This window comes from Brassica oleracea, chromosome C6 (assembly GCF_000695525.1).
Source record: "Brassica oleracea var. oleracea cultivar TO1000 chromosome C6, BOL, whole genome shotgun sequence".
NCBI lineage: Eukaryota > Viridiplantae > Streptophyta > Magnoliopsida > Brassicales > Brassicaceae > Brassica > Brassica oleracea.
The window spans coordinates 30824847-30850110 of record NC_027753.1 but is presented as its reverse complement, the minus strand read 5'-3'; the positions used below and the strand labels follow the sequence as shown (position 1 = coordinate 30850110).

At 33.1% G+C, this 25264-nt stretch overlaps 1 protein-coding gene across 1 annotated transcript; it reads right to left on the bottom strand.

Annotated features, from left to right (window-relative positions):
* Positions 1-252: 252 nt before the first annotated feature.
* Positions 253-4497, bottom strand: LOC106300607 (lipoxygenase 2, chloroplastic-like). The gene is made up of 7 exons (XM_013736786.1): positions 4173-4497; positions 3186-4010; positions 3008-3093; positions 2269-2379; positions 1772-2073; positions 1421-1687; positions 253-1135 (listed from the first exon to the last, which is right to left on the bottom strand). The coding sequence occupies exons 1-7, from the start codon at positions 4495-4497 to the stop codon at positions 376-378; spliced, it is 2676 nt and encodes an 891-aa protein (XP_013592240.1). The 3' UTR covers positions 253-375.
* Positions 4498-25264: the final 20767 nt, after the last annotated feature.

Sequence of the window (25264 nt, the reverse complement as noted above, 5' to 3'; positions counted from 1 at the left end):
TAATTATCTATAAAAGAATTATGTATCCATGTGCGTGCAAAACACATAGTTTCATTAATAAAGTTTCAGTATTTCTTTATGTTTGTTTGAAAATTGATTCCCTTTTTTTTTAGAATTTTCAACAATTTTCTAAAAGTTTTCAGGTTGTTTTAATAGGCCTTACTTTACTAGACTTGAATACAATCTTCAATAGGTCAGGCCAACTTGGTGTACTCGTTTCCCTAGGTCCAACAATATTTGGTCCAAGAAACATAAAACAAGGTACCCTTGAGCAGGTTGAGATTCATTATTTATTAAGAAAGCAAGAAACATAGATGATAATTTGGAAGAAACATAGATGATAACTTCCAATGCATTTGATCAAAATGCGTTAGATCAAATAGACACACTGTAGGGAACACCCATCCCAGTAACGCCTGGTTCAGAGATGGGCTTTAAAAGCTCGTACTTAACAACACCTGCTCCAGTTCGATTCTTTAGAGAAACATTCACGTTCCTCTCATCTATCACTCCTTCTAGGTATTGGAGCTTGCCTTTGAATCGTTCATATGCAGCATAGATGATAGGTTCGTGGGCCCAAGATGCTTCTGGGTTTTCTCCTAGGTACTCTTCATCTGGTGAATGTGCAGATAGAAGATCCAAAGTCAACATCACTTTGGTCGCCTGCTTCTTCGACGGGAATGTCTTAAGCATGGTCTTCTCTGGCTCCTCATAGAACTCTTTTAGCACTTCCTCTGTCGGCTCTTCCACTGGCATTTTGGTTCTTGCTGTGGTTGGTCGGTTGGGAAAGTATCCACCATACCCGTACTGTCCAAAGTTTACAGCTGCATGGTGACCTGAAGCCACCCATGCAATCGTGGTCACCACTTCAATCAAGTCTTCTTGTGTTTTGAGGACAGGCCACCATGGTTCATTTTTCTTGTCTCCATGCCCTATGTTCCTCACTTCACTCCACCATCCTTGGAGTTCCTCATCCAACATAACCTGTTCCGCATCTGGATAATAGTGATTCACATAGTCTGTTACCCATTCCTTAAGTGCATCCCACAGCATTAGACCGTCATTCGCAAATGGGTAATCTGGTACCGTCAGGCGTACCCCATGTTCCGCTGTCTCGTCTTCCACAGCCAGGCCCCTTTGATATCACAAAAATTTTTATGTAAAATATTTGTTAGCATAATTATTATAAATCAGTGTCCAAGAACTCGTTAGATGCACGTTAGGCGTTTTATATTAGGTTATTATTAGGCAGGTGCCTAAACCTATTTTGAACGCTTAAATCAATCTTATTTAATTTAAAAAATAGGTACAGAAGAATTGATTAATTTAGATCTGATTTGAGTAAAGCGTCTAAGCCGATTTTTATAACACTTAAATTAATACTTACAAAGAAATAAGTATAATCTTAGTAATTACGTACCTGCTGACGAGGTCTGCAGGTAAGCCTTCCCTGTCAAACCTCCATAGTTTATCATACACATCTGAACTTAGCTCTAATGAATATTTTCCGGGCCAGAAACACGACTCAATGATTCCACCTGCGTTGACGAGACTTTGGCGTGCACGAGCGTTGATCTCCATCGTGTAGCGGAAATGGGGATGCAAAAGCCTATAAATAGGATGCATGGCACTTAGTTGTCTGTTTGCCGCTATGATATATGGCTCCATACAGCAATGAGTCCTCAGCCTGTAAGATTTAATGTCTATACAGTTAAACCTAAATACTGTTGTCAACAAAATAACCATTTGTAGGATCTAATTTGTCCAATACCAGTGGGAAATAAGCTGGTGATAACCAGCGTCATGAGAAATAGCGTGAGTCTTAGCAAGACTCCATAGCCAGCAGGAGGTAGCATCATAGCCTGGCGTGAATACCTGCCTCCATTGGGGCTTGTTTACATCTTGGGGACGAGTCAACTCAATGGCAACAGGTCTCAATGTGCTATCATCGCTGAGGAAGAATAGCGCTCGAGAAGCATATAAGGTGCTATCATCCAACTCTCGCACTTTGTTCACATACGGCAGAAGCAAATCATGATAGTCCAACATGAACAATCTCTTGTTCTCCAGAGCCTGCATGCACACATCCATTGATATTTAATTTATTCATTATGGAAATATATACTCCAACATATGGGTGGGATGGATATATATATATATATATATATATATATATATATAAATATATATATATATATATATATCTTAATTAAGTTTAAATATATCTTAATTAATTTCTTAAAACCTGTAAATATTAATTAATTTTACCTCATCAAATGACATGACTGCTTTGATTTCTCTTTCCACAATCTCACTAGTAATGAGTGAGTTGGGATCACCATAAACCGCAGGGTCTAGTTTGCTTTTTAACGGCCACTCCTATAACAACAGTTAATGTGATCTGATCTTAACTAGTTCGCTTTTTTTCCTTTAAGAAATATGATTATTATTTTTTCCAGCAAACCATGTAACGTATGGATCTTGCTTCATTGGGGACAATCAAAAGAAAAACTACTAATTAAAGCGTAGTATATAAGGCCATCTTTATCCCACAAACCCAATTAAAGTTTCTTAAAATTTTTTTTTTTTTTTACTTTTTGTCTGAAAGAAAAATTTAATTAAAAACGCACCAATCACGAACTGCCACATGTCGGTGGGATCCGCAAACAGTGCAAACAGTCCACAACAAACATTTCTTATTTTGCACATATAAAACACGGTTTTTATGTAAACTGTGGGCCCCTTAAAATACGTTCTAGAGCGATAATGATGCTCTAATAAGGAGAAAGTTACAAGTATCTAAAACCATGGCTTTTAAGATATTTTGACTGTGACAAAAAAAAAATATTTTGAAAAGAAAGAATACACAGCTGTCGTTTTTTCATTGATCAAAACAAAAAAAGAAAAAGAAAAATTAAATTGAAAACTAAACTATTATTAAAATATAATAATTTTACCACTAAAAACTCCAAACGGGTTTCACCGTTGGAGTAAGCTATAAGCTTACTTGAACTAGCTGAATGCAATAGGGATTAAGTCCTGCAAGTGTCTGGCGAGCAAACTCGTCGTCTCGGATCCATGAAAATCTATCCTCTGAATCAACGTGAATGATACAATAAAGTGAGATATAAATATACAATGGATTTAAAAAAAAAAAAAAGAGAGAGAGAAAGGGAGGTTGGTACTGTCAAGGAGACTAGGGGATTCAAACTGGAGAATATCATCAGCTTCAGCAGCAGCTTTGACAAGTCTGGGGATCACAGGAAAAAGACCAGCATCCTTGGGAAGCTCGATGCCTTCTTCAAAGAGATCTTCTATGGACTTGAAGTGTGGGAAGGGCATGTTGGGATCCACCAGAGCAGCTTCAATCTGCGGGAACACAGCAGGAAGAGCCGCCAAGACAGCCTTGCCCGTGAATGCAGCGCCCTTGATTGTTGTGAACTCCTCGTCTCTGGGGACATAGAATTCCCCTTTGCGTGTCTCAATGGAGGGGTATTTGCGGCTTGGTTTGCGACCAGTCTTGCACCGCCTTGGGTATGGGTGAGAGAGGCCTCCAATAACTGGACGGGCAAGTTCTGGATCTTTGTCAGGATCACCCACATCGTTGTACACGTCATAATCGTAAACCCGCTCGAACTTTTCGAATTCACCAGAATGCTTACGGTTCTTGCCTTGCAAGGTCTCCAGCTCCTCTTTTCGCAGCTGTTTAAGAGGCTCAGGAGTTTGGAGAGGCAAGTAGGACTTGTTGGAGAAGAACGTCCGCTTGGTTGGGTCATCGGACTTGGAGGCCAGCCACGAGTTACATGTAAAGGTAACGGGGCCGTCAGGTAGCTCAAGCTTCATTTCCTTGAGGAATATCTCTCTATGGGCCTCGTTTAAAACTCTGATGGCACCCACCGCTCCAAAGTCTTTGGGCATGTCAAATACACACTCGTACTGATCCTCACCATGTGCATCAATCACTAAACGTCGTGCGTGATCCTTCACCGGATCCTTCTCCATAAGCGTCCCTGACATGTGTTAATGACTTGGTTAAGTATCATTACCAGTATTCACTACTGATGCATTTGCCTACTTTTTTACTTCACATTATAAATTTATATACTCAAAATGTGATAGCTTATTATGTAAAAATAATAATAATAATATGTTTGCCTGATAATTGTACTTACGGGGGTCAGTCTCGGCGCTAATAAGCTCGACGAGCAGTGATATTCCGAGCAAATCGGTGAAGCCAACGGAAGGTAACAAGCCTTGTTTGGCTGTTATAATTCCCTTTACTTTGATTTTCTTAACTCTTTCTTTCGTTATCCAATCAAAATCAAACTTTGAGGCTGTGACCGTACATCGTCCTCTCAGGTTTGGACGAGGACACAGCTTGTACCGATGTCCTACCGAGAGGGGGTTGATGAGTGCTGATGGTTTAGTGAATTCAGAGCTGAGACTCTTTGCTATGTTTAAGGTCTGGAGACCTGACGACGCCTCTTTACAAAACATCTTCTATTTTGCTTACTCTCTTGTGCATTCCCGCTACATGTATTTATACAAGTATAGAAAATAACTTTTTCTCATTTCTAAAAGTAGGAAAAAAGTTCTCTACTTACTGAGTCTACGAGTTTGCATGTTACTTTATTGATTATGTGATTACTGACTATATAAATGGATGTGCTTTTAATTAACTTACATAAGAACTAGATACCAGTTATTATATTTCTGATGATAAAATAATATTATGTATTTTCTTTATCAATATTTTCTAATCTAACTTGCAACAAATAAGTCATATCAAAATTCAAAGAAAAAAATTGTGATTCACCTTCAAATATTTACTCTTTTTATTTACTTGAGAATATAGAAAGACTCAGACAATCTGCAATCCATAGATGAACTATCTTTTTGGGTATTCAACTAAAATCTAAAATATGACATCATATCCGCATGGTCACACATGTTTAGTGTCTTTAAATATTTACAACATAATTAGATTAAAATAATTTCTAAATGTTTTACCTTTTTATTTATGTCTTAAATCGTCTTGTAATTTATATGTATCAAACTTAATAAAAATATTGTGTTAAATATCAATATGCTGTTATTTAAATTAGATATATGATTTAAGTATAGCAATTCATATTGCATTTTTTTTTCCAAACTGTACCGAAATTTATTTTGTTACAAAATATATTTACATCAAATTAACTTGTTAATTGAATTTATTTTGATTCATACTCTTAGAATTGTAAACCACCAAATTAAAAGTTTTGTTCTATCAGTTTAGTAATATGTGGTTCGCATCGAGTGCCAACCATAATTTTAATTTTTGATGACATATTTTTAAAATTATGTATTTGGTATTAAGTTAATATAACACAAAATATTTTTTGATGATATCATATAATTAATGTATAGGAAAATCTCCCAAAAGATAATAATAAGGTTTTTTGGCCAAAAGGGCACACAATGAGAGAAAAAACACACACACACACACACACACACAAAACACACACACACACAATGACAAAAATAACCAAAAGATTTTTCATTAAAGAGGTAAAAGTATCTTATAGCCTTACTCTACATATATATAAATATAAATAAATAAATAAATCTTTTATTTTCAAAAAAAAACTTTTCAATTAAAACTTTTTTTATTTTTAGAAAAAATTGCGAAACTTTCTATTGAAATCCAGAAATTCATGTTGAAACTATTTAAATAATTTTTTAAAAAAATTCTAAACATCACTCCTCAAATCTAAACCCTAAGTCTATATTATTTATCCATATAGATATGAGTGCTTTTTATTTATTTAAGGAAAATATTTTGGCCATTTTGATCATTATGTGTTATATCTTTCATAAAAAAAATTAGTTCTATCTTAAGGTATTTCTCTTATTAGTTTAAATTTTCCTTTTGCGGGATGTGACAACTCACCCTCTCTCAAAGAACGTAACGTTCCCATTGCACCCACGACAGGTCCCAAGACGTCTCCTGGGTCAGAACCGAGATGGATAACCAGTTTTGATATCACTTGTAGTGGCCTGGCCGCTCAATGTTAATGGATCTTTCACGCCCGTTCACTCAGCCCGTGGAACCCATTCCATAAGAATGGGGATGAATTCATTTTTCGTACGTTCAAAAGTCATGTTTACTAACTCTAGAATAACCAAATGACATTTTCCCGTGCTTTGACCTTACTCGCATGATATCGCGAATCACTTCTCGCTAGATCACCTATCACTTTACTACTTCAGCCTAAACATGCTTAGAGTTTTAAATTGATATGTGCCCGAAAAGGTAAGTGCACATTGGTAACATAGGTAGACAAATCAATTCTTTTAATCATTTCCATATACCACAATGTGGAATGTTACATATTTCATATTTTGTTAATTTTTACATTTTATTATTTGCTTATAATATTTAATTTTAATTTTTAAATTATATGTAAAAATTAAGATAAAATAAATAAATTTTATTTCAAACTATATTTAATAATATATGTGTATATATTTAAAATTCTAATCTTGAATTTTGTTTTATCTATTTTGATTAAAATATATTAAATCATAATTTTAAAAAAATTAAAATATATTAAATCAAAATTTTAAAAATTTGTAGATATTAAAAAGAAACTAAAAATAGTAGGATTAGAAAATTACAATTTTTTAAACAAGCTGTATAAAACTTTGAAGAATTTTTTTAGTAATAAATTATATAATTGCAAAAATAGAATTGAATAGTATTTTGAAAATAATATTTTATTTATATTTCTATTATTATATTATTTAGTGTTATATTAATGATGATCTAAGAGTTATTACAATATTATAAAAAAATTATCAAAAATATAAATCAATATTAAATATTTAAATATTAATGTCTATTTCACAATTAACTTCAAGCTATATCATTATTACTAGTATGTTATGTTATATTTTTAAAAAATTAATGTGACGAGAACGGATCATTTTCTAAACAATGTACAGAGGATTAGAGTGTTCGTATTTTGTTGGTTTCTAGAGAAGTGCTCCACTGCACGTTTTTGTCGTTAGGATTAGAGTGTTCGTATTTTGTTGGTTTCTAGAGAAGTGCTCCACTGCACGTTTTTGTCGTTGCTTCATAAATTTACTACAGTATTTCTTAGTTGAATTATTAGAGTGTTTGTTACTATTTTGTTGTTTTCTTCAGAAGTGCTTCCCGTCCCTGCACGTTTTTGTTGTTGTTACCAAACTTATAACTAAAAATTGATGAATGGCAGCCGTGCGAACGTTTACCGCTGCCCGAAGCGATTACAAATTTAAATCACAAAAAATCATGCAGTAAAAAAGTAATATATAATGTTCAAAATAACAATAGTATAAATTACTATAGAATATAAACATGTAAAATTAAATTAACAAACAAAGCATTATTTTACAAAATTATTAATTAAAATTTTATCAAATTTTTTAATAATTAGTTCTTTTAGATATAATAGTAAAGTCATTTAATGTTTCTTATATCATATTCAAACAAAAGTAAGAATTTATCAAATTAGCTTATAAATATTTTAGAAAATACATCCAAAACTATTACCCTTAACCACTTCAATTACTCTAATTCATTAGTAATTAACAATTATCTATATATTGTAACTTAAGAAACCCATGTTTTATCATAAATCCATGTTTTTCTTTATCTTAGCTACCACTTCGCTTTAATAGTATAAAGTAAACTCATGCTTTTATTATGCCCTGATCTTAGGTAAAATGATGCCCATGATTTTTAAAAAAAAATTTGCTGCCCTAAGCGGATGTTTCTTTTTCTATAATTGAGGCACGGGCCATTACAGTCTCATTTATGAAGACGCACTGCCGGTAATGGCCACAAGTTTATGTCATATCTAAAGAAGACAGGAAATAAAACTTACGGGTCCATCTGCGACTATAATGTTTTAATCAATGTGTCTTGTGCATTTTCAAATTTAGGAAAATGGAACTTTTTGAGATGAACCTGTTTAACTATGATTTTTAAATAATGTATATAATTTATATATTTAACAACAGTAACCCAACCCATCATATAATCATACAAATGATATAATTTTAATCAATTTTGTTATTTATTTTTCTAAAGTTAAATATAATTTTGATCGTGTTCACAAAAAATATAATTTTGATATTTCGTTTTTAAATATTTATTTGATAAATTAAATTTTAATTAACACTAATTTAGTTATTTTATTTTATAATCTTAAATATTTAATATCTTATATGTGTGATGAAAAAATCACGAAAACAATGGCATTCTGATCCTATATAATTATACAAATAATATAGTTTTCAAAATTTTAATATTTATTTTCAGTTAAATATATATTGTGCTCTAATTTTGATATTTTCACTTTTAAAAGTTTATTTGATAAACTAAATTTAAACTAGTGCAAATCAGACCAATGTGAAACAAAGTTGAGTGAACTACTATCGTGATTTACATAAGGAGTTAGAGCACGATTAGAGGAACCTCACATTAGAATAAGAGTCTAGAATAAGTAGAGTTGTGACAACTCTATGTGGTGAGAAGAACATAGGAACGAGACAAGAGATCATCCTTTCGTCTTTTGTCCCTATTTTTACATTGTTTGGAAAAGGCTAGTTATGAGAGTATTGGGAACGAGCACAAAGCCCACATTAGCAACTGACGTTATCGCTGCTGCTGCGATCGCACCTCAGTCAAAATGGTATTCCAGACTACTATCTATCGCATATGGAGGGAACGCAATGTTCATCGCCACCACATGAAATGGACAACTCACTTGGATAGTTGATAAGGAATTAAGGAATAGAATAGTGTCACTAAAGTACAAGCTAAGACATCAGCATGCAGGGCTACTACAGAGATGGTTTCAACATTATATTTGATTTTGGCTACTTTCCTATTCCTTTCTTTGTCACACATAGGTTTTTTTTTTGTCGTCATTGTCACACATAGGTTAAGCGTTTCATATAGGAACCACTTATATATATTACATAGATTTTATTCCTTTGTAAATGCCTACTTTTATAAGTAATTAATAAATTTGAAGTTTCATCAAAAAAAAAAAAAACTTATTTAAATATTTTATTTCCAATATTTACTATTTAAAATTAAGTTTATTTGAAAACATAAACATATGTTCTCTATGTGCATTATTAAATTAAATTTCAATTAATTTAATATTTTTTAATATTATATATATATATATATATGTTATTAAATTGAAATATATATACACATTATAAAATAAAAATTTATAACCTATAAAATAATTATTGTATTAAGTAAGTTAATTATATATTATTTATTTAAATATTTTAATTATATTGTTAATTTTTTATTATTTTTTAAATAGTAAACTAAAATTTAGTTAATTATAAAAAAAATATTATATTTTCTATAATGTCTTGTTAAAGTAAAAATAAATATATATATATACACACATTTATAACTAAATTTTGAAATCGATTGAAAGCTAATATATATTAATTATGTTTATGAATTTGTTAATTAGAAGTGATTTGATGTTATTATCTTTAATAAAAATCTTACAACCTAAAAATTTCTAATGAGATAAATAGTAAATCACATATTAAATAAATATTAAATAAATATTAAATTTTAATAAAATATTTTAGATTTTGATCCGCATTTTAAAACCGCCGAGTATTTTTAGATTTTGATCCGCATTTTAAAACCGCCGAGTATTATTATATTGATCAAAAATCATATAATAATACTCATATATCAACAAAAATTCTTGTTATCCTAATTTATAAATCACAATCCCAAAATCTACAATAGTTCTCTATAAAAATATAACTTTTCAAAAATAACATTTAAAAAAAAAATTATTTAAAAACAACAACCTATTGATCAAAAATCATAAGAATATCATATATCAACAAAAAATCTTGTTATCCTAATTTCTAAATCACAATCTCAAAATCTACAATAGCTCTCTATAAAAATGATAATTTTTCAAAAATAGCATTTTTTTAGAAAATTTATTTAGAAAATACAACCTATTGATCAAAAATTATAAGAGAATACTCATTTATCAATAAAAACTCTTGTTATCCTAATTTCACAATCACAGTCGAGAATACACAATATTCCTCTTTAAAATTTTAACTTTTCAAAAATAGTATTTCTAAAAAAATTATTTAAAAAATACATCATATTGATTAAAATTCTGAAACAGTACTCATCTATCAAAAAAAATTATTGTTATCCTAATTTTTAAATCACAATCCCGAATCTACGATAGTTCTCTATAAAAATGATAAATTTTCAAAAATAATATTTTATAGAAAATTTATTTAAAAAGTACAACTTATTGATCAAAAATTTGAAATGAATACATATCTATCAACAAATATTTTTGTTATCCTTATTTCTTAATCACATTTTGAAATCTACAATATTTCTCAATATAATGATAACTTTCCAAAATATAATTTTTAAAAATTTATTTAGAAAATACATTCTATTGATTAAAAATTCGAAGAGAATACTCATCTATCAACAAAAATTCTAGTTATCCAAATTTCTCAATCACGATCGTAAATCTACGATATTTCTATGTAAAAATGATAACATTTCAAAAAAAAAGTATTTATAAAACAAAATTATTTAAAAACGCAATATATTGATAAAAAATCCTAAGAGAATACTCATCTATTAACAAAAATTCATGTTATTATAATTTCTCAATCATAGTCCAAAATCCACGATAATTTTCTATAAAAATGAATTTTTTTTTTTAAATAGCATTTTTAAAAAATTTATTTAAAGATACATCATATTGATTAAAATTCTGAAAGAATACTCATCTATCAAAAAAACTTCTTGTTATCCTAATTTATAAATCACAATATAAAATCTCCCAAAATAGCTTTTTTGAAATTATATTTAAAAATACATCTTATAGATTAAAAATTCGAAACGAATACTTATCTATCAACAATTTTTTTTGTTATTCTAATTTCTGAATCACAGTCCCAAATCTACAATATTTCTCAATAAAATGATAACTTTCCAAAAATAGAATTAAAAAAATATATTTTAAAAATACAACTTATTGATTAAAATTCTAAAAGAATACCTTTCTATCAACAAAAATTCTTTATTCTCGATCACAATTCGAAATCTATGATATTTTTCTACAAAAATGATAACTTTTTTAAAAGGGAGATTGCCACAAATACCACATTCATAGTACTACTTTTCATGTTTACTCTAATCACTTTTACCTTCACTTTTAATGAAGGGTAAAAGACACTTATACTCATACGGTTAACTAATCTAGACTTAGTGTTTAGAGTTGAGGGGTGTAATAGGGTTTTTAGAATGTGAAATTTAGGATTCTAATAAATATATAAATAAATACTTAAAAAATATTTAAAAAATTTTAAAAATAGTTTCAAACGTAATTTTTTATTTTCAAAAAATGTTTTTGAAAAAATAAAAAAAATTCGGAAAAAAAAATTCAAAAAAAAAAATTATAAAAATTTAGAATTTGAAAAAGTATTATTCGAAAACATACAAAAAATTATTATTTTTTTTTATTTTTATTTATTTAAATAATAATTTATTATATATATATAGATAACAAGGGTATAAAAGTTTTTAGCCACTTAATGAAAAAGGTATTTTTGAAAATGTCTCTTTAATGGTGGTAAAGATGAAAAGGGGTACTATGAAAGTGGTAAACATAAAATTCTTCATTTCTAAAATTGCGTTCTTAAAAAAATTATTTAAGAAATACAACTTATTGATCGAAAATTATAAAAGTTGTTGTTATCCTAATTATTCAAACACAATCTTAAATCTATAATATTTTTCTATAAAAATGATAAATTTCTGAAAATAGAATTTTAAAAAATTATTTAAAATCTACAACATATTGATTAAAAATCTTAAAAGAATATTCTTCTATCAAAAGAAATTCTTGTTATCATAATTTCTAAATCACAGATCCCAAATCTACAATAGTTATCTATAAAATGATTATTTTCCAAAATTTTTAAAAGAAAACTCATCTATCAACATATTCATGTTATCTTAATTTTCAATCACAATCCCAAATCTATGATATTTTTCTATAAAAATGATAACTTTCCAAAAATAGCATTTAAAAAGACTATTTAAAAATTCTAAAATAATACTCATTTATTAACAAAAATTCTCCTTATCCTAGTTACTCAATCACAATCTCAAATCTACGATATATTTCTATAAAAATGATACATTTTCAAAATATGCATTTTTTAAAAAATACAACTTATTGATTGAAAATTCTAAAACAATACTCAACTATCAAGAAAAGTTCTTGTTATCCTAATTTCTCAATCACAATCTCAAATCTACAAATTTTTTGAAAATGATAAATTTCCAAAAATAGAATTTTAAAGATTTATTTAAAAAATACAACATATTGATTAAAAATCTTAAAAGAATATTCATCTATCGAAAGAAATTCTTTTTAGAGATGAATATTAAAGGCGGACAGTCTCGCACGCAGTGCAAGAAAGCAATTGTCGTTTGTCGTCCATATGGATGCAGAGCTACCGGGGTGGTTCGCAGAGTCTACATGAGTCTGCTTTGTTTGCTGACCAAAAAAAAAAAAAATTTCTTTTTATCCTAATTTCTAAATCACAATCTCAAATCTATAATATTTCTCTATAAAAATGATAACTTTCCAAAAATAGAATTTTAAAAGTTTATTTATTAAATACAATTTATTGACAAAAAATTCTGAAAGAATACTTATCTATTAACAAAAATTCTTGTTATCCTAGTTTTGTCAATTACAATCTCAAATCTACGATATTTCTCTATAAAATAATAATTACCGAAATAGCATTTTCAAAAAATTATTTAAGAACTATAACATAATATAATTTTATATTATTTTAACTGATTTAAAAAAAATAAGATAATCAATTTTGAAACCCGGCTCGTGCTGATTACTTTTAAAAATATTTTATAATCGGGTTTTGGTTCGAATTCAATCGGATTTTGAATTTTTGAGTTTATGAATCTAGCCCCCATTTAGGTATCTAAAAAGTTCATTTTGAATTCGGTTTAGATTTTCTCGGGTTTGAATTTGGTTTGGGTTTAGTCGGGTCCAGATTTGGGTTTAAGATATAACATTTCCAAAAAAACAGGTTGAACCCAATATAAATTTGGGTTTTAGATCTTAATTGGATTTTCAGTTCCAAAATACTTTTTGTACTTAGTTAAGTCCGAAAATCAAATAGAATATCAAAAATAAAATATAAGAAGTGAGATGTCCTTACAATTCTTTTTGGTTCTAATGTAATTTTTTACAAGTAAAATTAAGAATAATGACAATAAAATTATAGAACAAAGCTCAAAAACTATGTGCAAACACATCATATCCGATAAACCCTAAGTAAAAACACATTGAACCCGATAAACTCAACTATATAAAAGAAGTAAGAGCACCAAATACCAAAATATATTAAACTAAGTATTTGAGTTTATTATTTAGATAGTTATTTTAGTACCCAATGAAATCTTAAAGTATTTATTCAGGATTGAGTTTGGGTTTAATAAGAGTATTTTTCAGGATTTTTGAATTTATGGATACCCATTTGGATTCGGATTTGGTTCAGTTAAAATTTATAACCTGAAATATCATAAAATAACTCCCACTCAATATTTATATCGGATTCGGTTAGGTTCAAATTCATTTTTATCGGGCCGCGTTCGATTCGGATATTTGGATTCAGTTTATTATCCACCTCTGAAAAAGATATCGAAAGATAAGGGTTGACAAAGATATCAAAAGATAAGGGTTGGCGCTATGAACATGCCACATCCAACTTCGGATTTTTGTATGTTGTGGATTATTAAAAGACCGAATCAAAGATTAGGATTGATGCCATGATCAGATCTTTTTGAAAATTAGATTTATGTAACTAGTAGCAAAGTTTCGTCGGAGATCTATTTTATTATTAGTATTTTTTTAGTTTGATATCTTCGTGATTTGCATTGTTTTAACCATTCATTCTTGCGTATTCTGATCATTTAGGATAACATTTAGACATGTTTAGGTTGCATTGCACTGCATATGTCCTTATCAGGTGATGGAGATGTCAAATGGTGACTTTGGAGCATTTAGAGATGGGTTGGAGGCAAGATTGAGGATTTTCGAGCATGAGACGAGATGATCAAGTGTCCCAGCGGCTTTGTGACGTCCCAGCGGCCTTATGACCCCATCGAGAAGCCGCTGCAAGCGCTCGAGGAACGGATACTAAGTGTAGGAGCGGCCTTTCGCAGCAGTGTGCTGAAGCCACTGGGAAAACACCCCACTCCCTGCCGCATATGTACTTGTTGTAGCGGCCTGATGACGAAGACTGCAAGAAGCCGCTGTGAGAGCCTCAGCGGCCTAGTGGAGCGGTTTGCCTTAGCCGCTGCGAGTCCAGAAAGTCAACATTTCCGAATTTGACCAGATATTTACCCATTTGTGTTTGGGTTAATCCAAGTTTGTTGGGTTAACCCGGTTCGATTTTAAGCTACTATAAATGTTTCTCAGACCTAATCTTAGGATCTTATCTTGTTTTCTATCTAATCAAGAGCCACTTTTGGGTGAAAGATCTAATCTTGATCATAATTTCTTATCTTTGCTTGATTACTTTGACCATTAATCATGTTTAGATTTGGATCAACTAATGATCTAGTGTCTACCATGATTATGAGTGAGTAGTCATCTTTGGATTCATGGGTTAGGATGATTTAGGATGATTAAGTGATAATCTAGAATGTTTAGAGTAGATTAATGTGTTTCCTTGCTTGATTGAGTGATCTTAATGCTAAGCTTGAGTTTGCCATTCTGGTTTAGAACTCTAGACATTTCATTGCCCGGAAGATATTCGATGAAATGTCTGAGCTAACTCATCAAGCTCTTAGCTTACCCTACCAAAGGGATTTGATGTTAGGGGAGTTAGGAAAGTTGAATGATCTATCCTTAATGATTGCTTGATTGACACAAACCAAAGGAATTTGATGTTTCATCATGAGAGTAAATGAGCTTTTATCTTGAAAGAGAACTTGCTTAGAATTGAAATCTAGACTAAGGGGAATGTGTTGATTGAAACCTTGCCATTTTAGATTTAATCTTAGTCACCTGAAATCAAAATCCTATGCCCATGATTCCTCCTTATTCCAATTGATTGAAAGTTGTTGTTTAGTTGCTTTAGAAACTTGTTATATTGATTGAAACCACTCATCTTATTGATTGCATCTAGCTTAATTGAAAACCTGAATTCTCTTTGATTCAAAACTCTTAGAAATGGATTGACATCTTAATTACTATGATGATTTGATTATTGGACCCTTGAAAAGTCCATTTCATAGTTCAATCTAAATTTTAAAACCAATTTGAATTTCTTAAGGGTAGTTAATTCCATGGTCAATTATATTTTATTGAGAGAATTGACAAAGAGACTATGAGGTGAATACCCCAAATGGGAGTTCAAATTGGCGGATTGCCTACGATGTGAAATAATTGAGCCTTGTAATATCTTTTTGGTGTTGGATTGCCGAAAATACCCCTTCGTGTTTGACACATGAATCGCCGCAGGACTGACACAGCAGGTGGGGACTGGCACAGCAGGTGGGACTGACACAGCAGGTCGGGACTGAAACAGCAGTTCGAAAAAGCACTATTCATAATGCCTTCTTTTAGTTTTTTTTTTTGGCTCAACTACTACTTTTCATTCAACCCATAAAGTTTGGAACTACAGTAGACAAATCTGTCTCAAACACAGATTTTAACCAAACTGGCACAATAGAATATAACTTAAGGACATGATTCTGTAAAGAAAAAGCCTCCTTTGCTATCCTATATGCTGCTTTATTACTCTCTCTCGGATAATACCCGAGCCTGTAGCCAGCGTTTCCAGTGAGACAGTTTTGTATTTCCATAATGATTGGCTTGAGATTTGGCCATATTTCTTCAGTTCTTGTAATCATTTTGACAATCAAGAGTGCATCTGTCTCAAAGATCACCTGCTTGTATCTTAGGCTGCTCATGGAGTGCATTGCCCATTTGATCCCTTCCGCTTCTGCTTCTGCAGGTGATCTCAGTCCCTGAACGCTTTTCATGCCCGCCCAGAGTAGTTTGCCATGTTCATTTCTACTTATCCAGCCCACTCCATTTTGATGTCGATCTCTCTGCCATGCTCCATCTGAGTTGCATTTTATCCAGCTAGTGGGTGGGGGTTTCCATCGATGGTGTTGACTGCTGCGAGGGGCTGTATTGGCTACAATTTTTTTCTTCCTCCTTTCTTTTCAACCATTCTTCCATGTCCTCTCTTGCTTTACTGACTGTGCTTGGCGCTGTGTAGTCAATTCCTTTAAAGAGGAACTCATTTCGGTTTTTCCAGATTCTCCAAAGCAGCCAAGGAACGAGATCATCATACACCTTTTCAGTAGGGTCTTGATGTTTCAGGTTCATCACACGGGCCAGGTTTGCATAGAGAGAGTCTGACAATACTCCATTTGTTGGAGCATGAATTGGAGACAAAGCCCAAATCAACCGAGCATATGGGCATGTGAAGAGTATATGATTGATCGTCTCATTTTCCATAGCGCATCTTCCACAGCTACAATCTTTGGCTATATGTCTGTTCCTCATGTTTGCAGCTGCAGGTAGTGAGTCGCTGAGACATTTCCAAAGGAAATGGTGAACTTTTGGGCTTGTATTCATCTCCCATATCTGCTGAAAGAGGGCATCAAGGCTCGGTTGATCCACTGTCTCGTTGCTCTGGTCTGGTTTGTTTATGCTTTGCTGCACCCAGTACCCAGATTTGACGGTGTAGTGGCCGGTCTTAGTGTACTCCCAGTAGTAGGTGTCCTCTCCGTGACTCCCTTGGATATTTGTAGCTAGAATTTGCTCTTTGATGTTCTCTGGGAAGATGTTTTCAATGAGCACTATGTTCCATTCTTTTCTGGGATCATTCATCAGATCAACAACTGTCATGGTAGGCATCACTATCTGTCGGTATTGAGGTAGTATGAAACTTGTGGCTCTAGGTGCGAAGGCAGGCTTTCTTCCCAACCATTGCTCCTCCCATAGTTTGGTTTTTCTACCGTTTCCAATTGCCACTTTTGCGCCTTGCTTGATCAGTTTCTGTGCAGCCATCATGCTTCTCCATGCGTAGGAAGGGCGAGATCCTAGTGAGGCATTTAGAGGGTCTGAGGATTTGTAGTATCCGGACTTGAATACTCTGGCTAGGAGAGAGTTTGGGTGTGTGATCAGTCTCCATAATTGTTTCCCTAGTAAAGCCATGTTGAAATCCTCCAAATCCTTGAAGCCGAGCCCTCCTTTTTCTTTTGGTTTTCTCATGTGGCTCCAGGTTTTCCAATGCATTCCTCTCGAGTCTTTGTTGTTTTTCCACCAGAAGTCTGCCATCAAAGCCACTATCTTCTTGCAGAGTGTCTTAGGTAGGAGAAAGCAGCTCTTCGTGTATGTGGGAAGGGCCAGTGCGACCACCTTCAGGAGAACTTCCTTGCCTGCTGGTGAGGGGAACCTGTTTTGCCAGCTACCAAGTTTCTGCTCCAATTTTTCTTTTAAGTAGCTAAGAATGGATACTTTCGAGCCTCCGAAGGATTCAGGAAGTCCTAAGTAGATACCATCTCCTCCCACTTGATCAATTCCTAGCTTCTCCATGATTTCTTCTCTTCGCGCTGCAGATATATTTTTTCCAAAATATATACTTGACTTCTGGTAGTTGATTTGCTGTCCTGAGGCTAGTCTGTACTCGCTCAAAATGGCAAGAATGGTGTTTAGCTCTTCATCTGTATGTTTGTAGTAGAACATACTATTGTCGGCGTAGAGGAGGTGTGAGATTGCCGGTGCTCCTCTTGCCACTGACAGTCCAGTAATCTCGCATCTCGACTCTGCTTGGATAAGTTTATGGACCAGCATCTCCGTGCATATAACAAAGAGGTAGGGGGAGAGGGGGTCTCCTTGTCTTATCCCTCGGGTTGGTCTAATGTCTCCATGTGGGTTTCCATTGATCAGGACCTGGTACTGCACAGAGGTGATGCATTCCATTATTAGATTACACCATTCTTTCGAGAAACCGAGAGACTTCATTGCTTGCTCAAGAAAAGGCCACTCTACTCTATCGAAGGCTTTGGAGAGGTCTGTCTTGATTCCAATGCCTTCTTTTAGTTTTGAAAGCATTTTTGACAGCTTTTTTTAATGTAGAATACAACTTTCTCTTTATTTTTAGTGTAGATCATATTTTTCTCTCACTACTAATTGATAACAATACCTTTCTTCACATAATAATAATCTTAATCAACATGTTTACATGACATATTATGCTAATTGTTATCCATCGGTAACATGTTTTTTTGGCTGGAAAACTTTAATTAGTTAACATCGGGAGTTAAATTTTATTTATTAACATACTAAAATATATGGTTTAGAGTAGAACGAATGTACGTTTGCGTTGCCAAGATTAAACTTGAAATGTACACATTAGCATTAGTGTGTAACATCATTTATATTGGTTCGTAAATTTGTTTAGCGGTTAACATGTATAGTTATATGTACGGATAAAAGGAACGTTAAAATTACAGGCTAACTGTTAACACACACAATAACACCTTAATAAGTAATTATTAACATAAACTGAAATCAGGATTTTTTTAATGTCAGGAAATGTAAGTTCGAAGTTGTTCCTCGACAAACAACAAGAACTGATGTTTTGACGTTTAACGTATTTTGTTAGATGCTACAGATCCACATAACTTTAACATGAGAGTGTAACAACAATCAAATAGGTTCGTCACTTCATTTTAACGGTTAACATGATTAGTTATATGCTACAAACAAACATAATTGTAGTGGTCTACTGACTTCTCCAACAGCCGCTCAATCACTTTAGGAATCTCCCTCGTAACATTGCCACTTTGCTTCTTTTCTTTTTGCTTTTGCTTAATCCTCGTAAGAATCAAATGTGCGCTTCTGAATCTATCTTAAAATATGTCTTTCCGGAAAACATGAAGGGAACCATGTTACCCACCAATCCATCGTCCTCTTCACCCAACCACCCAAAGTTCGTACCCCATGCACCTGCCTTCTTATGTAATAGACTTCACATCCATCTATGCGAGCATCCAAAATATACTCTGTTGTGAACATATTTTGACAGTAATTTAACAAGAAAATATCAATAATATTGGTAAATAGACTATCTACACTGCTACTGCTATTATTATTATTATCTGATAACACAATATCTACCGAGTAAACAAATTATGGTTGTGCTAAATAATGAAATGATCAGCTTAATGTAATTCTAGCAGTCAATTCTAAAATGTTTGATAATGTGAAATCTCTATACATGACAAATTTCGAAGCTTCACCATGGAGGAAACAAAGACCTTTTGCAGCACCTACTGCAATATCATCCGAATACACTAAAAAGTGGCGACAGCATTTAAACATGAAAACATAAATATATTTTTAGGAAATGATTAAAGGAAATAAGGAAAAAAAGAACCTTCCGAAGCACCTACTGGAATCTTCATACCTTCACATTACCTTTACTCATATAGAGATAGAAAACTCTACAAATCCTATAGGTCCATAACTGATATCTCATGTTTTTATAGGCTTTTAACATTTCATTTTAATGCATTTTGATAATTATATTGCATATTAGGTGTATATATTGCATTAGAGTGTTCATTTGTATGTCCTAGGGTTTGGATTGCACAATCGAGAAGTTTGAGGCGAAAATGAAGGGCTAATCTGCACATTATAAGACTTTGCAGCCGATTTGAAAGAAATCTGAAACCAAGGGACCATTCTGCAATTACACGAGGGCTAAATCGCACAGATGAAAGATTGGGATTGATTTGAGAGGATGTGTCTGCAAATTCTAAAGTTGGGGGCCATTTTGTAAAGAATCAGAGGTCTAGGGACCTGTCTTGCAAATACTTTAAACTTTACCATTGGAGAGGATCAAAGCTTTCTCTTTGACGGCGACGACGAGAACGGCCACGGTGGAGCTGAGCACGGCCACGGAGTAGGCGGCTTGGACCATAGATCCCGTGGTGGAGAATCGCGACGGTTGAAGCTCTGACGCAGAGGTGAATCGCCGAGGAGATGAAGTCGGCCACGGCGAAGAAGAAGCGACGACTTCGAAGCTTCAGGACATTGAGTCACGGCGTGGAACGAGCTCGATTCAGGTGATGACGAAGACAGAGGAGTGCGGAAGAGAGCTTCGACTTGGTGGTGTCGCCGCATGCTACCGTCGCAGGAAGAAGCTGACCGCGACAAAGTAACGACGAAACGGGACCCCAACCGCAACCATCCTTCGCGAGCGCGTCATGACTGCGGCTGTGTGTCGTCGAAAGTGTCCAGTTGATTTCGCAAGCTCGTACCGCAAGATGTAGAGGCTGCGAAGTGAAGATGATGACCGCATGCAACCATCGCGGGTGAAGGCAAGTCGCAAGCGTGTTTCGCAGGGTATGAGGGTCGCGGCGAGTGCATGACGATCGCGACCTGCGTTCGCGGGAAAGTGGAGGTTGCGGCCGTTGTCAGAAATTAGGCTTTTTACCATTTTACCCATGAGTTTCTAATCTAGTATAAATACATTGTAAACTTAATCTTAGATGGATCTTGTTTTCTATCTAATCAAAAGCCACTTTTAGGTAAAAGATGTGATCTTGATCATATTCCTTTGGTGTTTGCTTGATTGCTTTAATCATTAATCATGTTTAGACTTAAATCAACTAATAATTTAGTGTCTACCATGATAATGAGTGAGTAGTCATCTTTGAATCCATAGGTTAGGATGATTAGGATGATTAAGTGATGATCTAGAATGTTTAGAGTATATTAATATGTTTTCTTGCTTGATTGAGTGATCTTAATGCTAATCTAGAGTTGGCCATTTTGGATTAGAATCCTAGACATTTCATTGCCCGAGAGGTGTTCGATGAAATGTCTGAGCTAACTCAACATGCTCTAAATTTACCCAACCAAAGACATTTGATGTTTGATCAATGAGAGTAAATGAACATTTGTCTTGACAAAGAACTTGCTTAGAATTGTTATCTAGATTTAGGGAAATGTGTTGATTGAAATCTTGCCATTTTAGGTTGAATCTTAATCATTTAACATCAAATTCCTATACCCATCTGTCCTCCTTTAACCATTTGATTGAAAGTTACTAATTAGTTGTTTTAGAACCTTGTTAACTTAATTGAATCACCTCATCACTTGATTGCATTTAGATTAAGTTAGAACCTGAATTCTCTTTGCATCAAAACTCTTAGAAATGGATTGACATCTTAAATACTACATGATTTGAATTAGAACCTTTGAAAAGTCCATTTCAATAACCACTGAGAAGTTGACAGGTAAAAGGAGAACAACACCGGATAAGTGGAGGCAGCGAGGCAACACCTCACCGACGGACCCTTCGACCAAGCTACTCGACGGAGCTCCAGAGAAACCACATACAACCATGGTTTCCAGCTAGATTCGCCGTTATAGAATCGAAAAAAAAAATTCAGATGCACAAGCAAAGATGAGAGGAGAGGACGAAACGGTTAAGGGCTGGGGCAATTGAACGAAACGGAAAAAGAGGATCTCATCTCGCCAAACGCATATACTTTTTTTCTTTTCTGATTTCAATTTTAGGTTATGCAATGAAAAAAAAATATTTTTTCTTTCTCAATAGGAAAACCCATTTTCGAATCTGAAATGAAAAAGTTGGCTTGTTATATAGGTTAAAGATTACTAAACTAACATTTAAACTTACATAGCTATAGTATAGCTGACACGGTTAGTGGTACGAGAGAAAGCTGACACACTGACATACACCAGAGAGCTAGGAAGATAGGGTCATGATGCATGTAAGGGTAAATGTGGAATGAAAATACATAGGATTGGGCATGGGTAAAGCCCCAATATGGAGTCGGTTCATGGTTACGTACGCCAATTGTCTCATTGACAAAATGAAACACATTCAACATTTGTTTGTTCCATTTGAACTTTGTTAATACGATATTATCCTTTGATTAATCGAGTTTAACCTTAATGAATATAAAATAAAATCACTAAATTAGAAAAAAAGACGCATCCCGAAAACCCTTTCCATGTGTGCTATTCCTAGCTTCTATTTCTCTATTAGTCCGAGTAGTTTCGTCCCTATTAGAAAACACCGCAGTTCTATCATCTTGAGCTTTTCCTTCAGCAGAGCTACTGGTACACGCTTTTACAAGCTTCCATATAATTTATCTGAGTTGCTGTATGAAACTCTTAGATCAGAAAATGATGAGGAAGTGAAGGAACGATTTCAGTTTTGATATTTCGATTGATTGATTGTTGATGACAAGATCATGGGGATTGCTTCGTGAAAAATACTTGAAGCGCACAATGTGAGGGATTGGCTCAGAGTTATTGCAGCCAACAAGGATCGTAGCCTCAGAGAAAGATAACTAAAACCAATTATTTTTCTCTTCCTCTCTCTCTCTCTCTCACGCTCTACAGTTATCACCGTCTGGGTTAGATATTATTCTTGTTTGATTGAAGTAATACACTTTCATTTGTTAATTGTTATTGTGCCATTTGAGATTTTATGGAGTCGTATGTTTTTTTCAGACATATTTTTGGGGTAAAGTACCTGTAGCAAGTGTCCCTATATCATATTACGGTCTCTTTGGTGTGGAGAATACACCGATTGAAGGAGAAGGTTTAGACTTAATTGTAACCCGAGTCATGTGAGGCACGTGAGAGAGTATATGTAAAAGACTTATCTTCTTCGTCGTTTTCTTTAGAGGAGAGAGGGAAACTGATCTTGATAACATTTGAAGATAAAGATAGATTTATGCTCTAAAAAACTTATTGAAAGACTATTAACTCATTGAGCTTTATTGAATGACAAAGAAACTAAAGAGAGGATACTTGGGAGTTGTCACCAAGAGTTAAATAGATTGATTGATATCTTAAAAAGAGTTTAATGTGGTTGCAACTATGGCAGCCAAGGTTACATTCATCAAACTCTTAACCACATATATATAAGCTTAGTAACCCTAGTTATATGGTTCTATTGGATCATAAGATGGGCTTTTCCTATGGACTTCAATACATCTGAGATTGTAACAGATCATGTAGACGAGTGAAAGAGAGAGAACACCATTGTAGACCAATGAGGGCTCAAGTTTGAGTTACTTTAGTGGATTGCTGGTTGTGCCCAGCCCCGGTGATGTATAGCGGTTTCTCCACATTGGAGAAGTGCAGTGAGCACCGGATAAACAATTTTTGGTGTCTTTAGTTTATGCTTGTTCTTTCTTGTTCTTAAATCGATCTCAAACCCAAGTAAATTCAAGCTAAGGAATCCTAACGATGCTGAGTGGAATTTGCAAATCATTTTGTTCAAATTTGTTTACTCGATGAAGATTAATTATGATACAAGGAAAAATAGACAATGTTTGAGAAAAAATCTTTCAAGGAGTTCATCATGTTCACAAATCTCAATTTTGGGTTGGGTCAGATTCTTTTGAAGAAAGCTCTTTTCCAGGAAAATGGTGTGAGCCGTATAAATTTGGGCAAATCTCCAAAATAGCACATTTCTAAGTTTATATCACAAAAATAGCACTCCAAAACTAAAATGACCAAAATAGCACATTTCTAAGTTTATCCTTTGAAAATTTTAATTTTTTTATTTTTCAAAATTTGAAATCTTATCCCCAAAACCTCATTTCTCAACTCTAAACCATAAACCCTAAACCCTAAACCCTAAACCCTAAACCCTAAACCCTAAACCCTAAACCCTAAACCCTAAACCCTAAACCCTAAACCCTAAACCCTAAACCCTAAACCCTAAACCCTAAACCCTAAACCCTAAACCCTAAACCCTAAACCCTAAACCCTAAACCCTAAACCCTAAACCATAAACTCCACCCTTTAACTCTAAACCCTAAGTTTGTGACTTTTGATAAAACATTAAGTGCTATTTTTGTGACTTTTGACCTTGAGTGCTAGTTTGGGAACAAAAACTTGATTTAGTGCTATTTTTGTCTTTTTTTCTTTAGAATTTGTCGGTAGTTTTATCTACAATTATTATATTTATCAAATAAACCCTTGAAGTTTAAACATTTTCTTAATATTTTTTCAGATAGTCGTGTCAACATTAGTTATCAAACAAACCCTCGTAGTTTAAACATTCTTGATATTTCGCTGCAGGTAATGAAATATTGAAGATGCATCAACTTGGAATATTCTTTGTTAACTGAAAGTGTAGCAAGAAGCAGACAAAACAGTTTCATTATTTTGCAATACAGAAAGAAATGATCAAATAAACTTGCATGGTTATCATCAGTATCGGTGGGAGTAACATGGAGTAAAGAAAAAGGGTGAGAAACAGCCAGAAGAAAAGAAAGAAATAAAAAGGAAAATAGAGTAAATTATTTTATTCTAACTAAACTCAGAGTAAACTTGTGTATGTGTTTTTTTTTTTTTTGAATAGTAACAAAAGTAAATAGTATTCTACTTGATTGGTATTTTTTCAGTGGGATTTGGAGTAACAAAAAGTTGAGAGTAAACATTTACTCCATAATGACCATACAATTACACATATAGTGTGCCATCTCCAATGAGGTCACAAGCTCCATCTGTATCAATGCAATAATCTCTTTATATGGCCCATACCACTCTCCGAGAAAAGGGCTTTCTTTTATTATAAAGTTGTGTAATTAAGAAATTCTAAAAAGAAAAAGACCATTAAATCAAATTTTTGTTCATAAACTAGCAATCAATGTCAAAAGTCACAAAAATAGCACTTAATGTTTTATCAAAAGTCACAAACTTAGAGTTTAGAGTTAAAGGGTGGGGTTTAGAGTTTAGGGTTTAGGGTTTAGAGTTTAGAGTTTAGGGTTTAGGGTTTAGAGTTTAGGGTTTAGGGTTTAAAGTTTAAGGTTTAAGGTCTAAGGTTTAAGGTTCAGGGTTTAGGGTTTAGGGTTTAGAGTTTAGGGTTTAGAGTTGAGAAATGAGGTTTTGGGGATAAGATTTCAAATTTTGAAACATAAAAAAATTAAAATTTTCAAACGATAAACCTAGAAAGGTGGTATTTTGGTCATTTTAGTTTTTGAGTGCTATTTTTGTGATATAAACTTAGAAATGTGCTATTTTGGAGATTTGCCCAATTCTAAATCAGAAAATGTCCACTTTTGTTTGAATGTTGTAAA

What these genes read in the sequence shown, in the direction of transcription:
- LOC106300607 (XM_013736786.1), bottom strand. Translation starts at nt 4,497, where the DNA reads ATGTTTTGTAAAGAGGCGTCGTCAGGTCTCCAGACCTTAAACATAGCA. An exon ending in TAGCGCCGAGACTGACCCCC is followed by an intron (nt 4,011 to 4,172) that starts GTAAGTACAATT and finishes AACACATGTCAG; the next exon opens with GGACGCTTATGGAGAAGGAT. An exon ending in ATCCCCTAGTCTCCTTGACA is followed by an intron (nt 3,094 to 3,185) that starts GTACCAACCTCC and finishes ACGTTGATTCAG; the next exon opens with AGGATAGATTTTCATGGATC.